We start from the raw sequence: 16,487 nt of genomic DNA, 5'->3' as shown, positions 1-16,487 counted from the left end.
GCTGAATTCTAGACAGATAACACGTAATTCCTGTTTTTGAATTTCGTACAGTGTATTAATTATGTATTGTTGTGTCCAGACAGAAATGTTCGATATAAAAGCTACTAGCTCCATTGAGGTGACTTTCTTATTATATCTGCCTGTGACATCTAAAACTATAGAAGAATGGCTTTCAGCAATTCCCAAGCGTGACACCATGGGCAAATGTGCAAGGTTACTACAGTCAAACCCAACTAATAATGTTTTAACTCAATGGGCGCTGACCTAATTCATTTAAGAGTATATGGAAATGTTTCCGTTTCGTCATACGTTTGTAGTGTGCTTCTCAAATCGTGCGGAGGGGTAATTTATATATAATTCAATACCGTCGTGGTTGGTAGGTTTGGTCTGAGATCTAGCGAGCATTCTAAACGCAATTAGTCGTTATCTTTTATCAGGTAGTATACGGTTGAAGTATGCTACTCAAAACAAGTAAAGAACATTTAACATTCGACGACTTGAGCGCCTGAATACATAAACTATTCAGTGTTTGGAATAGTTGTATCTATTTGTTTTTAATTCTAATAACGGCTTAAAATTTAACTGTTTGTGGGTGTCATGTTGTAAATGTGCTTGCTAAGGTAAAGAGCAAATCTGGTCATATCTATTGCTAATGATACTAACAACATCCTTATCAACGATGCAATCAACGATTCACGGATGGTGCATGGAGGGAATACGGAAGTACAGGTGACTGACGTTCAAGCTGCACCATCCTCTGCCTCTGAAATACAGGTAGGTTCATAGCTGCAACCTTGACACGTTAATGGTGCTTGAGATAAGAGGCGTTTAAACTGGACCAGTCCACTTAGCTGACTGACCAAACATATAAAATGTGTATTGTCGCATTGTTTTGCATCCTTGTAATGGCGTCTTTACTCATAGAGAGCATTGATATTAAGCTTTAACAGGTCATAAGATAGTAAACAAGGTTATGACAAATACACTAAACATATGTTCATGAAATTCTGTGTTCGAAAATACCGAACTCATTCTGGAGGACTAAACTCAGCTAATCTGATGAGATTTCGGTGAATGTGGCAAAGAACTAGCTGATTGAGTATGGTTTTACGCCTCTTTTAACAATATTCCAACAATATTCCAACAATATTCCAACAATATTAAGGGGGAGACACCAGAAATGGGATTCAAAGTGACGAGCGGACTCTTTAACTAAATTTTATTTGGTAAGGAGTGGCATTCAGTTCCACGTCGTCTTTGTATGCTAGTGAGTAGGTTCTCGGAGAATGTAAGTCTGAATCCCGGATCTGACTCAACACAACAAAAGTAGCTTGTACTTGATGAGACAATGTCATCCCCAAAATAACATATGTTACATTTGACTACTATATAAATAGCATTGTGTATTAACCATAAACTAATACTGACCGTTCACTTCTCGACACATGGGTACAATATACATTCCAAATACGATTGTATTTATTTCATTGTATTCGGACACAAAGGACCAACAAAACCTTGACAGGCACAATCTTTGATTTTCCAGCTTTGTCCAGATGTCCATCATTCGTTAAGTGATACGAGAAAATAAATGTTTTTTTAGTGTTTCATTTCGCTTGAGGGTATTTAACAATCAAACTGCGAAGTTGAACCCTGCCTTAGATCAAGCAGATAATGGCGACTATTACAAGAAACACGGCAGCTTTTGTTTTATGTCACGGGATATAGATGCGTGTAGTGATAAACATTGTGAAACGTCATCCTCTTTTGCGTTCTTGTCCACGCTTCTCTGTCACTGGTACGAAATTTTAAAATTTGATTTTATTGTCTTAATTATATTTATTGATAGAGATACTGGACTATTTGTCAAATATTCATTGTAATAACGCATTTTTGATACCAAATATTGCGAAAGATAGAAGTAAATCGAGAGATGGAGAGAGAGAGAGAGAGAGAGAGAGAGAGAGTGGGGGGGGGGGGGGGGGACATACGTGCCACATTGAACAAACAATGTCCGCCAGAAACAAGTTTTAATTTTAAAAAATGCTTAAAGTTTACAATATGTCAGATAATTATTAGAGGAAGTCGGCATACAGCATACAGTCTAACATATTGTGGCACATTGAAACCGACCGTTTGTTAAGGCATTGTTTATATGTCAACACTTTGACTGTTTAAGACTTCATTATCTTTAAAACACATTCACCACCATCAAACGCTCAACGAACATAAATCAGTGTGATTGTGTCAGCCGTGGTCAAAGGAACAAAGATACCATCTGCAGAATGTACGGGGGTCACGACTGGATAGTATCTGCTTACAATTTCCACAACTACATATTGCTGATGTCTTGCATACTTAATATCCGACGGAGAAGGAAAGTGGCAGCCCCATCTTCAACAGCTATGGAAACCTTCAAAAACACATGAAAAAGACTGGAATTTAAGGTAGAACACATTTTAATCAACAGAAAATTTGCGTAATTCCATGTTTTAATTACGATATTACGATATCTTAAGATATATTTCTCTGCGCAATCCAGACGTATATTTTAGTCGTGTGCGACATGTAACCTATTGCCAAAACATGGGTGGATCCAAGGGGTGGGGGTGTGGGATGGAGGGAATTTCAGGGGGTTCGAATCCCCTTTTGAAAATGACTTAAGACCACATTGAAGATTCTAGTTTTGGTGTTGGCGGACCCAAGGGCGGGGTCCATACCCACTGACACACTGCCCATGCAAAACGGATCCTGTATTACAGCCAAGTACCGATGAGTCGAGCGTACAGTTATTCATTTTGGGGATGTGTTGACCCTCGGATTACTCGAAGTGTTTACGTGGGCTGCTTCAGCGTTGACACAAAGGTGATCCTTTCCATTATAATATTCCAAAAAAGCTGGGTACTGCAATTTTGATTTACGATTGAACAAATCGGAGTACATCGGTGTCAGTCAATGGTGATATGATAATAATGAATGTGTTGAGAGTGCACCACCACTTGCACTTCCTTTTGACCACAGATGTTTGTATAGTAATCGCTCTTGAAAGTTGATTGGTATATGACGTGAAATCTTCATGTGTACGATTTTTATTTTCCCGCAAAACAAACCCTAACCACGTGATGCAAAATGACTCAAAACTAAAAGTCTACAGCGAATTATCGACCTTATGAAAACCTTCGAAATCAAGAATGACACCCCATATACGTGTTTCGGGCAACTAGGTTGTACACGTGCATCCAATGCGTTGTGTTTAGGGTGAAGATAACGACAAATGGTGGTGCGTTCATGATGTGTTTGTCATTGAAAAGTTTCTCAACGCATGTACTTCTTATCCAAACTGAAACTTTGGGTTCCTCTACTTTTTTTAAAGAGTATATTTTCGTTTTCTGTTGTGGGCTTTCTTCACTTAAGGAAGGGTATCCTGCTATCTGGCTGATAGCTTCAGTGAAGAAATGTAACTGATAATAATATGTATAAGAATGGTTAAAGACCAGGGAAAAATACAGATCTTATGAAAGTATCAGAAATACGTTAATTTACTGTAAAAATGGAGATGGCGGTGGCGTAGCCGAGTGGTTAAAACGTTCACTCGTTACGCCGAAGACGTGGTTCAATTCCAGACATGGATGCACTGTCTGAAGCCCATTTCTGTTGTTCCCCACTGTAATATTGCTGTAATATTGCTAAAAGCGGCGTAAAAACATACTGACTCAATGCCTTAAATTGAAGAAAATATGAAATAACGCATGTCATCACCGACTCTGAAAAAACGTTCAACTTTGAGGTGAGTGGTTGAACAACAACGAATTAAGACAAGCAGCCACTGGTATATAAGATATACCCTGAAAGGCATATAATTCTGCTACCCTACCCAATTACCTAATAAAGTGCTCGTTTTCTGCTATTTCAGGAGCTGTCGGGATGCCCGGGTTTTGTCCGAACCACGCCACCATATTACAATGGACAACAACGTTAGTTGTCATTGGAACCGTTCAATCAGGTGAGCGTTATCTCAACTGGAATATTTTCCAAACCTGCACGAAGTGCATGCATGCGTGAGTTTTGTTCAAGGACGATTTAAAGAATATTCTAGCAACATCAAAAGTGAATCGAACCCCTGTCTTCGGCATGACGAGCGAACGTTTTAACCACTAGGCTACCGCACCGCACCGCACCGCACCGCACCGCACCGCACCGCACCGCACCGCACCGCACCGCACCGCACCGCACCGCACCGCACCTTGGTCCTTGGTGTGACAAGTGAACACTTTAACCACTGTGTTACCCCACCACCCCTAAAGTGGGAAGAAATGCCGAACTGGTGCTAATCGCTAAAACGAGGCGTGGACTTTCTTTTGGACGTCAGTTTAGACGACTAACGCGGTGATGCTCCCCAACATATCAATTGGCGTCTCAAGAGCTTTATCTGCTCAGTGGTTCGATTCCTGGCCCTAATGACGCCCAAAGATGGAACTTGTTACCTGAAGTGATGTATAGTAAGTAATACATGTGTAGTTTTATTCTTCGAGAGTTCTTGATCACAACACCCATTACTACTCAAGGTGTATGAAGGGCCTCGACCTCTAGTGACTTTCAGAAGGAGTATCTATCCACACCGCACACAACTATTATGAAGTTATCATAGAAGTGGTCTGTAAGTGAGTGAGTTTAGTTTTACGCCGCACTCAACAATATTCCAGCTATATAGTCTGTAAATGATCGAGTCTGGACCAGACAATCCAGTGATCCACATCATACACATCGATCTACGGACTGGAATGCTATGACATGTGTCAACCAAATCAGCGAGTTTGACCACCCGATCCCGCTAGTGGCTTCTTACGGCAACCATGGATCACCGAAGATCAGTTCTAATCCAGACCATGCGGCATAAACGCAGCTCACTCACCCACTCACCCACTCACTCACTCACTCACTCACTCATCATATATATGTAGTTGGTCCGTGACCATAAACGTGAATAAACACCGTTCTCTTTTTCAGGTATTTTCAAAGAACTGAAGACAGACGGCTCTGGTAAACTGAACATGATAAATTTACTCGGGGTGCCAGTAGGTGGAACTGACCATCTGTTGTTTGAGGCCAAAGGGGGCCAAGCATTCATCATTCTTTCTGAGTCCAACACGTTTACCTCCGAAAAGGGACGGTACTACTGCATCAACCTCGGGTTTAGAAGCAAAGACGGAAAACAAAGAAACAACGGGATCAAGTATGGATGTCTTAAATGTAGCATTTTCCACGCAGCAGGGTTAGGTACATCGATAGTTGCTGATAAATTTAGTCAGTTGTGGATCTCTTGGAAAGATGGACGAATCAAGGTTGGAGTTGGAACCGACATAAACGATGAATATCCGCTTTTAGACTACAAAGGACCGGAGACATACGGAGTGAATTTCATCAGCATTTTCACCAGCAAGTTTCGCGGAGAGTGGAGATTTCGAATCGGTATGTAGACATGGAAGACTTTTTGTCTGTAGACAACAGTAGTAAGCGTTCTCTTTTTAAAGTAGATTATTGGGGTGTCAGTTCGACTACCAAACGTGCTGTTTTGGAACATGTCCTTGTAGGTAAGAAAGAGAAATTCAATGGTGTAACGTCGTTTTAAAGAGTATTCTCGTTATATCACGCCATGTCAGAGTAGTGTGTGAAGAGTGAGTGAATGAGGTGGTTTGCACAACCTGTATTCCACCTAAATCTCGACAGGGGACACCAAAAATGGGTTTCACATGTTGTACCTATTTTTGGAATCGATCCCGGGTCCTTAGTGTGATGAGTGAACGCTTTAACCACTGGGCTACCCCACCGCCCCTAATGTGGGAAGAAATGCCGAACTGGTGCTAATCTCAAAACGAGGCATGGACTTTCTTTTGGATGTCAGTGTAACGCGTTGATGCTCCCTAACATATCAAATGTCGCCTCAAGAGCTTTATCTGCTCAGTGGTACGATTCCTGGCCTGAATGACGCCCAAAGATGGAACTTCTTGTTACCCTGCCTTGTGATCGGCATCAAGGGGATGCATCAAGGACTGGCATGCTCGGAGTCTATTATGTCTGTGAATATAGATTTCATGCTAAATGTGACAGCCTAGTCCATTGGGCCTGTGGTTAGAGCATTCGATCGTCACGGCGAAGATCGGGTTCGATTCCCCACATGGGTACAATATGTGGAGGTCGGTCCTGGTACCCCCCGCTGTGATGCTCGTATTGCAGAAATACAATCATGTATTCCAAAAGCGGTTTAAAACTGCAAACTAAAAAGTCTCATTTTCCTCATTTTAACATTCAGTTAACATATTTGTAATACCTAATCATAAGATTTGTATTTTGTATGGTGCTGGAGTATTGCTAATGGCGGCGGAAACCAGACGAATACTGTTAGTCCGGATAAAAAATGATACAAGCAGGTACACGCACGCACGCACGCACGCACGCACGCACGCACGCACGCACGCACGCACGCACGCACTGATTACTAACTTCACCTGGAACTGGAATGGTGTATTTTTTGTAGTTTCTGTGTAAGCGTTGCTATGATGTATGCCCCTCTTTTCAGACAACCCCCCTGTGTTTGCTGTGCCGTCGCCATCGGGGTCAACGATAATAAACGTCCATGAGGACAGCCCTGCGAATAAGGCAAGTAATAGAATCAACATAGGTGCATATTTCTTACATATCACCTCCTTTTTGAAAATTGAAGTTATGCTTTCGCCAACCATTTAAATTATAAATACTTTGCTAGATTGCCGGAGAGAACAGTGTCGCACTGTCGCCCAAAACATTTAAAAACATAAAACCCCACCTATTTTGGGGCAATTTGCCGCATTTGCCGTTATGGAATATCGTCGCGTTTTGAATAATATTATATTACGGTTATGTATTAATTACGGGGTGTGGGTACTCCCATATCTGGTGTCCCCCGCCGTCCACTGTAATATTGCTTAAGGCGACATAAAACCCAAATCACTCACTCACTTGATTTTGTAAGGGCGGGAACGCACCACCCTCCCTTCGAGGGTTCCATGCTTTGCTGCCTCTCTGGAAATATCGCTGGTCCTATATCACATTTGTCAAATAATATATCAGATGAACCGTAAAACGAAACCATGCCTTAGTGAGCTGGCCATTTAACCTTACCATCTCTTACTCCTGCAGACATTGCTGAGCTTTCTGTGTGAGGACCCAGAAGGGGATGATATAAAGTACACTGTGAAGAGCCACGTGGACCTCTTCTACATCAACAACGCCAGCTTAATACTCACCCGTCAGCTAGATTATGAAAAGCAGAAGCATTACACAATTAAAATAGAGTAAGCCTCGATACATTGATGTGTAAATGTTGTGAAATTGTACATAAGTTATGCCCCAAGTTCGTGAAGATCCGGAGAAGGTAAAGTCTTCAGTAACCCATGCTTGTTATAAGATACGTAAACGGGATTGGGTGGTTATGCTCGTTATCCCAAATGCTATCCTATCCCCTTTACGTAGATAGATGTTCATGTTGTTGATCACTGGATTGTCTAGAAGAGACTCGAATATTTACAGATGGCAGCCATTTAGCTAGAATATTGCTGACTGCGGTGTAAAACTAAACTCACACACTCACTATAAGTTTACTGAGACAATACTGTATAGTGGTTAGATTGCCGGCCGCGTTAGGCTAAGAGAGTTAAAAGATGTTTCTTTTGGTTTTGTAACCTTCCCTGTAATCTGGTTATCAGAATGTTGAAAGAAAAGTCAGTTTACTGAGTGATGTTGCTATGGTGTCTTTCGCATGTTATCTCGGTTAAGAAGCACCCAAAAAGGACATGTACACACGCACGTACACACGTACGCACGCACAGACACACACGTGTCTACAGAAGTTGCCATCCGTTTGCAACGATCTTGAAAACAACTTTAAACTGTTACTACCTCCCCCACTGAGGGCGTTGAGGTGGTCGAGTTGTTTATGCGTTCTTAGACATGGGTTCGATTTCCCTCATGCGGACAATGTGCCATGATATTGCTGGAAAATTACAAACATGGCGTAAAACCATACTGACTTAGCCACTGTTTCTTTCAGAGCATTTGACGGCTTGTATACCGTTCCCGTGACTCTTAGCGTCAACGTCATTGACGTTAACGATGAAACTCCTGTTCTGATATTCGGTGACGACCTGTGGATTCCAGAAGAGATGCCGATAGGTACCATTGTAGGGGGCTTGTTTAAAGCCGTGGATGCTGACCCTAACGACAATTTGACTTACACTTTGCGAGGTGGGTATCTACAATCTAAACCCAACTGTATAAGATGTAAAGTAGATAGAACACTGACGCTCAAAAGAAAGTATACACGTTTGAAGATGGCTGGCAAGTTAGTGATTTACTACATCCGAATATCACAGAGTTTTGGGGAGCTAAGGGCGGTTGTCTAACCCAGTGGTTAATTCGAGTGTTAGCTCTTTTGCTGATGTTTCGATTCTGATTCCGCACATTGGTACAGTGTGCTACCAAATTTCTGGTGAGCGCTGCTGGAATATTGCTAAAGGCACCGTAAATCCATACTCTTTCACTCACCCTCGATCGCAGTGCTTGCGACTGTCTTCATAACTTGTAAAACCGGGGAGCAATTCTTTCACTTGTATAAGTCTCATGCGCCGTAGGATAGAAGCGGTCATGTATATTTTCTAATGGAGTCGACATGTGGAGAAGGAAGCAGGGCGAAGTAGGTCTAACGGCACATAACACAGTGTTCATGGCGATGCCATTCCATAAGCATTCCGCTGGTGTAGTCCAGCGGTTAATGTTTTCAGTTGTCACCGGGTTCATGTACCCACAAGAGTACATTCAGCCCATTTCCGACGTTCCCCACCATAATATCGCTGGAATATTACTTAGAGCAGCGTAAAACTGAACTCACTGAACTAAGTACATCGCACAGAGAAGGTATGTCCAAATACGAAATGAACCGAAAGGAACCATGTAACTTTCCCCACTATTTTTCCCTTTAAGTGACTTGGATTCTGTGTCGACGGGTAATCGGGAATAGTTGGTTTCTGCAGTAGACGTTCTTTATCAGTAACTGTATACTCATACAAATCCGTGTTAGAACTGATCTTCTATAACCCATGCTTATCGTAAGGGGCGATAACGGGATCGGGTGATGACTTTTTGGACTTGTTATCGTATCCCAGTTGCGTGGATTGATGCTCATGATGTTGATCACTGGTTAGTCTGGACCAGATTATGTATAGACTGCCGCCACATAGCTGGACAATTGCTGAGTGTGGTGCTGTACTGGTTTCCCAGTTCTCCCTGATGAGAATGCCACAATAAACCTGGTGCGCCTAGGCAGCAAGAAATTGTATAGTCCCAAGGGAGCTCATATTTATTGTACGATTTGCTGTTGAGATTAACATCCATTGATCATTGGGAAAAATACCAACGCCTTCAGCAAGCACTAGATGCATGGATGTGTGCGCTATATAATTATCCTATATAATAATAAAACCCACACAAAGTAATAGTGTATATGTACGCATTGTGTATATGGGTTGTTCCTGGACAGGTGAGGGTACCGTCTATATCAACTTCACGAACAACGTTCTGCGGATCACTGACCACATTGACCGTGACCTTCCGAAAGGTCCTCACAGCTTCTCCAACATGACCTTCGTGGTCGAGGACTCAGGGAGTCATCAAGTCAAGTCCGTCCGCTCTTTGAAAATACTGGACATCAACGATAACTTTCCCAGCTTCGAAAAGAATACCTATCAACTCAGCGTGGGTGAAAACTCAACAAGTCGTAAGATTTTTTACCGCATACATCACCACCTTGAGTGAGTGAGTGAATGAGTGAGTGAGTGAGTGAATGAGTGAGTTAGGGAATGAGAGTGGTTTTACGCCACTTTTAGCACTATTCCAGTGACGCTGAACACCGGAAATGAGCTTCATACATTGTTTTGACGCGACTGAGCCCTGGTCTGAGCGAACCAGCGAACGCTTTAACCACTGGGCTACCCAACCGCCCATATCTTTTCGAGCTTTATGTCTTAACTGAAAATTAATGCATATTTCGTAACAATATATTTCAGCGTTCCATTGCTAAATACATGTCTTTCATGATCGAGTAGCATTGCAGGGAAGATTCCTCATCCGTGTTACAATCATCGGGGCTGCGTCCACATCATCACAGCGTTACGAATGTCCTGGGCCAGTATTAAAATATGGACTCAACTTAGCGTTATAATCACTTGGTGAATATGGATCATGGTGGTAGGTTTAAGGTGTGGTCCCCAGAGAGGGCACATATGGCACAAACATCGTGTCTGAAACCTGTGACAAATCATGGTTACCCTGATTGTTCAAATTCACAATGTCACAACACATTTAGAGAGTGTCGACGCAAGCCATTACTTTAACATCTTGTACGAGAGGCTGAACTTTGATTCAGTAGACCTTATTTTGGCCTTGTGCTCCAACGCCTAAATCCACGTCGACGGGTCCAGCGGTGGAATCGACGAAGTATGGTTCGTCAAGACAAATCACGTTTTCTGTTTCGGCGCAATGACGGAAGAGTACGTGTCAACCGACGTCGAAATGGGCGGTTTTTTTCCAGAATTGTCGTCCAGGTTGACCCTCATGGAAGTGGAGGCGTCATGATGTGGGGAACCATATAGTACACGCAGTAATTTAACTAGAAATTTAAGTGCTATTCAATACAGAGTTAAACCATGATTCACATGGTACCGATCACCGACTGACAGAAGGAGTTGTTCCAGCAAGACAATGCCAAGTTTCACTCAGCACATGCCAGTAAGTTCAGTATCTTCAGAATGAGGTACATTACAGTACTTCTACAGCCTTCCAATTCGCCAACCTCAGTCCCATCGAGCATTTGTGGGTGCCCCAGACGTTAAATCAACTGTCGCAGGCAGTTCGCCTTGAATCCCACAAGATCGAATTAAAAGACTTGTTCATTCCATACCGTGACGGTGCGGTTCATATTTGTGGTCGCAACAGATACTGTAGACAACGTCACACTTATTGAATTTTATAAAAGCTATACATGTTACGGAGATTAGATCTTTAACCCAGAGATAAATGATGCAACTGATAGCAACTGTTCCATAATTACATGTTTTATCTCATTTTAAAGTTAGCAGAATAAATTCGTGAAACTACACCTGTGCGTTTCTTTTTGGCGTGAGTGTATAATTAAAACACTATTCACTGCGGCATTTGGGCGGTTTTGAGTAAGTGAATGAATGAGTCGTTGTGGTTTTACGCCGCCTTTAGCACTATTCTAGCAATAAGACGACAGGGAACACAAGAAATGGGCTTCACACAATGTACCCATGATGGAAGTCGAATCCGGGTCTTTAGCGTGACGAGTGAACGCTTTAATCACTAGGCTACACCACCGCTCGTGCAATGAATGTTTCCCTAATTATGATCTATGTTCTTCCACAGACCAACTCTTGACAAGTATTCGAGCTACTGACGCCGATGAAGGGCCGAACGGGGATGTCACTCTAACGTTGAAGATTGGTGATGATTTAGTAGACTTCTTCCACCTCGAAGGAACAGATCTGTACGCCGATGGAGACAAAATAGATTTCGAGAAACTAGGAGAGGAGAGATCTGTACTGAAGTTTTCAGTGGAGGGATCCGATGCACCATTAGTAACTGACGCCAAGACAAGCACTGCCAGTATCTACGTATCGGTAGGTAGTTCACAACGTTTGCTGTCATCACTGATTTGCAGAGACGAAGCACCCTTGAAGATCCGGGTTAGAACTGGTCATCAGCAACCCATGTAGTGGCCAGGCTTGCTGACTTGGTTGAAACGTCACCCCAGTTGCGAAGACAGATGGGGTTGATCACTGGACTGTCTGGTCTACACTCTATTATTTACAGACCGGCGCCATTTAGCTGGAATATTGCGGATTAAAACAACAGTCAGCCACACACTGGTGGACCTGTTAACTACGTTTACGGTCTATAAATAATCGAGTCAGAAAATCCGGTGATATACAATATGAGCATCGATCTACGTAATTGGGATACGATGACATTTGTCTACCAAGTCAGTGAGCCTGACCTCCCGATCCCACTAGTCGCCTCTTAAGGCAAGCATATATTGCTGAAGACCAATTCTAACTCGGCGTTAAACATCAAACTCACACACACACACAAACGAATAGAAAAACGTTCCAGTTCCTTGTTGGTTAGCCATGAGGCGAATGGTTCTATTTTCCCCACTGCAGATAGTCCCTAAGAACGAATACGACCCAGCATGGACATCCCCGGAAATGAAGGACAAGAATAATTTCAAGGATATCAGTGTTCTGGAGAACATCACCGTCTTGTCCGAGGTGGCCGTTTTCAAGGCAGGCGATGACGACATCGGCGTAGATGGCCACGTGCAGTACAGATTAGCGTCAGCATCCTCCGGTAAACTGTTTGATCGTGCATCCAAATTTTATCCACTATTACCACGTGTTTTCGATGCGTTTTAGTCAATGTATTTTCGGTGTTAAATTTGTGTCGATGTTTGGAAATTTCTAAATCAGAGACATGGCGTCATGACTGGCCAAATGGTGTACGGAGTATTACTTATTTTTTTATTGTAAGTAATCTATTAAGAGGAGTAGGGAATAGTCTTCCATTTTGCGAGCAAACCACTTGCCAGCGCATGTGGAAAAAGTAATATATGTGACGATAAACATTTCCAAATGAATGGAATAAATTGACACATTTACACTTAATTTCTCTTCATCATATGTTTTCTCATTAGCTTCACCATCAGCATTTTATCAAGCTTGTAAATCCAATATTCCATTTTGAATTTCAAAACTTCAACTTTTTAAAATGCTATGTTCCACTCACTCTCGTAAAGTTACTAGTTCTCCGATTTTATCTGTTTTTCATAAAACAAATAAACTTCATGAAACGTGTCACCATAATTACGAGGAAACACTGACACACTGTGTACGTCCAAAAGACCTGACCTCAGCTAGACAATCATATGTTTTTTTCTGAATGGGTGTTAAATATCATTTGAATGGTATAGTAATCGTAAACAAATTGAATCTGAATCAAGTAATAATTATATTCTCTTTTCTATTTCGTTCTAGTAGCATTTTGAAATGTCCATGGGCCTTACTAGTAACAAAAACACAAATCACGTACCTTTCCATGTCTTATTATTCCATTGTTCATGTTTTTTTTTGTTTATGTTAATGACTGAACATTTTCAAGATATTGTTTGGTTGTAGGTTTACTTTGTTTGCCATTTTCATGACAAAAGTATACTGTGTTGCCATGATGTTGCTCGAGTTAATCAATGATACAATGTGTGAAGCCCATTTTCTGGTGTCCCCCGCCGTGATATTGCTGGAATATTGCCAAAGCGACGTAAAACCATACTCACTCACTCAGTATTATGAGGCATAGTGACAATAAGTGCCTTAGCTGTATGACGGTAGCCTGTTGAAAATAAACGTGATTTTAATTTAATTAATCAATATTTAAATCTTAATTCCAGGATCGGACTTGGACGTCAGTGACTGTTTTATCCTGCACCCAACCAATGGTGTTTTAAAGACTGCCCGCCTCTTTGACAGCGATACAGCCGGAATGGACCAGTTTACACTAGTTTTGGAAGCGGCAGACACTGGAACGAACACCAGGACAGCGACTGGAACCCTTGTCCTTCAGATTGGGAATGTTAACGATAATGACCCTGCATTTAAGAACACTGTCGAAGATGTTGACCTTTCCAATGACATGGTACCTGGGTCAACCGTGGCAACAATTACAGCCGAGGACGCTGATAATGACACCATCAGTTACAGTGTGTTAGGAAGAGACAAGGATCTTTTTGAATATTCAGATTCACAGCTGAAGGCGAAAAAGAAACTGTCCAAAGGAAACAGTTACTTTATAGAGCTAAGGTGGGCATTGTTATAATATCCTGGAATGGTTTCTATGGCACAGGTTTATTGTTTTCGCTCCTCAGTTTCCAAAGGCTATTTCGCATTTGTGGTCGTTTCCACATTCTATCAATCACTGGATTGACTGATCCAGACTCGTTTATTTAAAGACAGCTTTCATGGTGCCGAGTGCAGCGATATATATAACAAACAAATCTATAGAGCCCACACTTATAACAGTCTCTCTGTTGCAGGGCATCCGATGGCATCCATGTGACGTCATGCGCTGTGTCCATCCATGGTGCTGAAGGCGACAGTCAGAACAAGTCAGACAGTGTATACGTCAGTGCCAAGTCAAACGTCAGATTACCAGAGGAGATTCCTGCAGGGTTTCCTATACCTCGGCTCTTTGTTGCCATGGGAACAGACTCGGCAAAAAACATCACGTATTCGGTGACTGGTGTGTAAATGATACGCATGTCACTTTTATCCGAAAAAATAATAACAGCTTGTAGCAGTGTAACATTGTTGGGTTCCTTCCTAACACCTATACAGAAAACTAAACAACCTGGTGAGCTGGTGATTGGGCACCTGACTGTGAGAGTGTAGGTTCGAATCCCAGATGAGACTCAACAAAAGTTACAGAATCTGTGCTTTAAGAAAGAGTAAACCCAAACATAACCAATGTTATAAATGCAGAACCATAATCTAGACCAGTGCGGTCTTGTAGAAATGTTGAGCTCTCATTAATGTGCGAAATAGTCTAGCATAAACTTGCATGATTTAAATGTGTTTTATAACTTAAAAAGTCGGGGAGAGCAATATATTTTCAAAATAACCCCATGAAAATCCACTAGCCAGTTTACTGGACCGACGGGATTTTTACTAGCCACAGACTAGCTGGACAGTGTCTAGATGATTATTTTCCAACAGGGGAAGACGGCCATTTCTTCGCCATTCATCCAGACACGGGCGAAATGTCAGTGGCGGAACGGATTGATGCAGACAACGGGACGAGACTGGTTCTAGATAAACTAACCGTTAAGGTCGACAGAGGAGGGGGCGTGGTCAAAACGGCTAACCTGACAGTGACAATTGAGGATATCAACGACAACACGCCTCTTTTCGAACAGTCGGTTTACTTTGTGAACGTCACGGAAAACTCAACAAGTAAGTTTAACGTGGCTTTGTGGGTTTTCTTTGTTTGTTTGTTTGTGTGTTAGAACTGATTTTCAGCAAACCATGTTTGTCGTAGGAGGCGACTAACAGGATTGGACAGGTCAGACGTGCGGACGTCGTTGACACATGTCATCGTATCCCAGTTACGTAGGTCGATGATCATGGTTTTGATCACTGGATTGTCTGGTGCAGACTTGACTTGATCCACGACCACATAGCTGGAATATTACTGAGTGCAGTGTTAGACAACAAACAAACAAAACAAACACTCTCAAGTCAACATATATATGCATTCGATAACAAATGGCCAGAAAACATGTCAGAGATAGATATCATGTTGGGATAATTGTTGTGATTTATGTCTGGAAACAAGACGTACCAGTATTAAATAATTCTATCTTCAGGCAAAAGTCCACAATTTGGTTGTGCGTCCAAAACACTTACATGTTTCCATCGAAAAATGCGCGGTGCACGATATGTTTTCATGTTCGGGAAACTGCGAACCAATATGATGCTGCCAGGCATCTAAACGGCATGGATCTTACAATATATCAGATTTATTTGTATGCTTTATGTGTACCTTAACACATCCAATCCACATAATGGCTCGAGACTTTTGTTTCTTGATAATTGTGGATATTATCAAGAAACAGGAAATTTCTCGCAGAATTCAAAACTGTGAAGCGTATTTGTGCGTGTATTTTGAATTTTATTCGACTTCAAAGTGAACGTTGAAGATGAGGGACATGAACTATGTCAGCTGGGGACCAGGCACCTCCAAACTCTCCATGATTAAAAGTATTCAGGAAACGTCCGAAATAATGAACACCGGATTACACATTTTTAAACTACACACTAACATATTTGTGCCAGTCATTCACATTAAAAACTGACGGACATTCTGCGATGAAATATTCTTGCTTCATTCAGGAACTTCACTGGTGAATCTGACATGCACAGACGGGGACAGTGGGGCTAATAGCGATATAACCATGTATATTACTGACGGGGACAAGTCCATTTTCGATATTGAAGACGCTAGGCTCATGGTGGACGGCACCAAAGTCGACTACGACATCAACGGCGACGCCGGATATACCGTCACCGTCCATGCCGTGGATTCTCCCAGAACTGGGGAGCCAAGGACAGGAGCAACGGTCATTTTGGTGAAGGTGAGTGAGTCGAGTTTTACGCAGCACTCAGCAATATGAGTGTGTGTAAATGGGAGTGAGTTTTATTTTTACATCCACGCCCGAAGAGGTCTTCGCACATTGTACCCACGAGGAGAACTGAACCCGGGTCTTCGGCGTGAGGAGCGAACGCTTTTACCGCTACACTACTCCACCGCAATATCAAAGGGTTTGATGT

The 16,487-nt window shown here is 42.2% G+C and overlaps 1 protein-coding gene across 1 annotated transcript in view; it reads left to right on the top strand.

Annotated features, from left to right (window-relative positions):
• The window catches only part of LOC137297224 (fat-like cadherin-related tumor suppressor homolog), a 45,475-nt gene that overhangs the window by 17,957 nt on the left and 11,031 nt on the right, over window positions 1-16,487 (top strand). Inside the window, exons 18-29 of the mRNA XM_067829237.1 lie at window positions 3,914-3,974; window positions 5,008-5,277; window positions 6,578-6,657; window positions 7,177-7,331; window positions 8,087-8,280; window positions 9,572-9,808; window positions 11,476-11,729; window positions 12,273-12,459; window positions 13,553-13,961; window positions 14,195-14,400; window positions 14,874-15,110; window positions 16,050-16,291. Of these exons, the coding sequence (XP_067685338.1) occupies window positions 3,914-3,974; window positions 5,008-5,277; window positions 6,578-6,657; window positions 7,177-7,331; window positions 8,087-8,280; window positions 9,572-9,808; window positions 11,476-11,729; window positions 12,273-12,459; window positions 13,553-13,961; window positions 14,195-14,400; window positions 14,874-15,110; window positions 16,050-16,291 (2,532 nt within the window). The remainder of the gene's footprint in view (window positions 1-3,913; window positions 3,975-5,007; window positions 5,278-6,577; window positions 6,658-7,176; window positions 7,332-8,086; window positions 8,281-9,571; window positions 9,809-11,475; window positions 11,730-12,272; window positions 12,460-13,552; window positions 13,962-14,194; window positions 14,401-14,873; window positions 15,111-16,049; window positions 16,292-16,487) is intronic.

The sequence above is a fragment of the Haliotis asinina genome, chromosome 9 (genome assembly GCF_037392515.1).
Source record: "Haliotis asinina isolate JCU_RB_2024 chromosome 9, JCU_Hal_asi_v2, whole genome shotgun sequence".
In the NCBI taxonomy this organism is placed as follows: Eukaryota; Metazoa; Mollusca; class Gastropoda; order Lepetellida; family Haliotidae; genus Haliotis; species Haliotis asinina.
The sequence above is the reverse complement of the archived record's forward strand: the minus strand, read 5'-3'. Positions and strand labels throughout refer to the sequence as shown.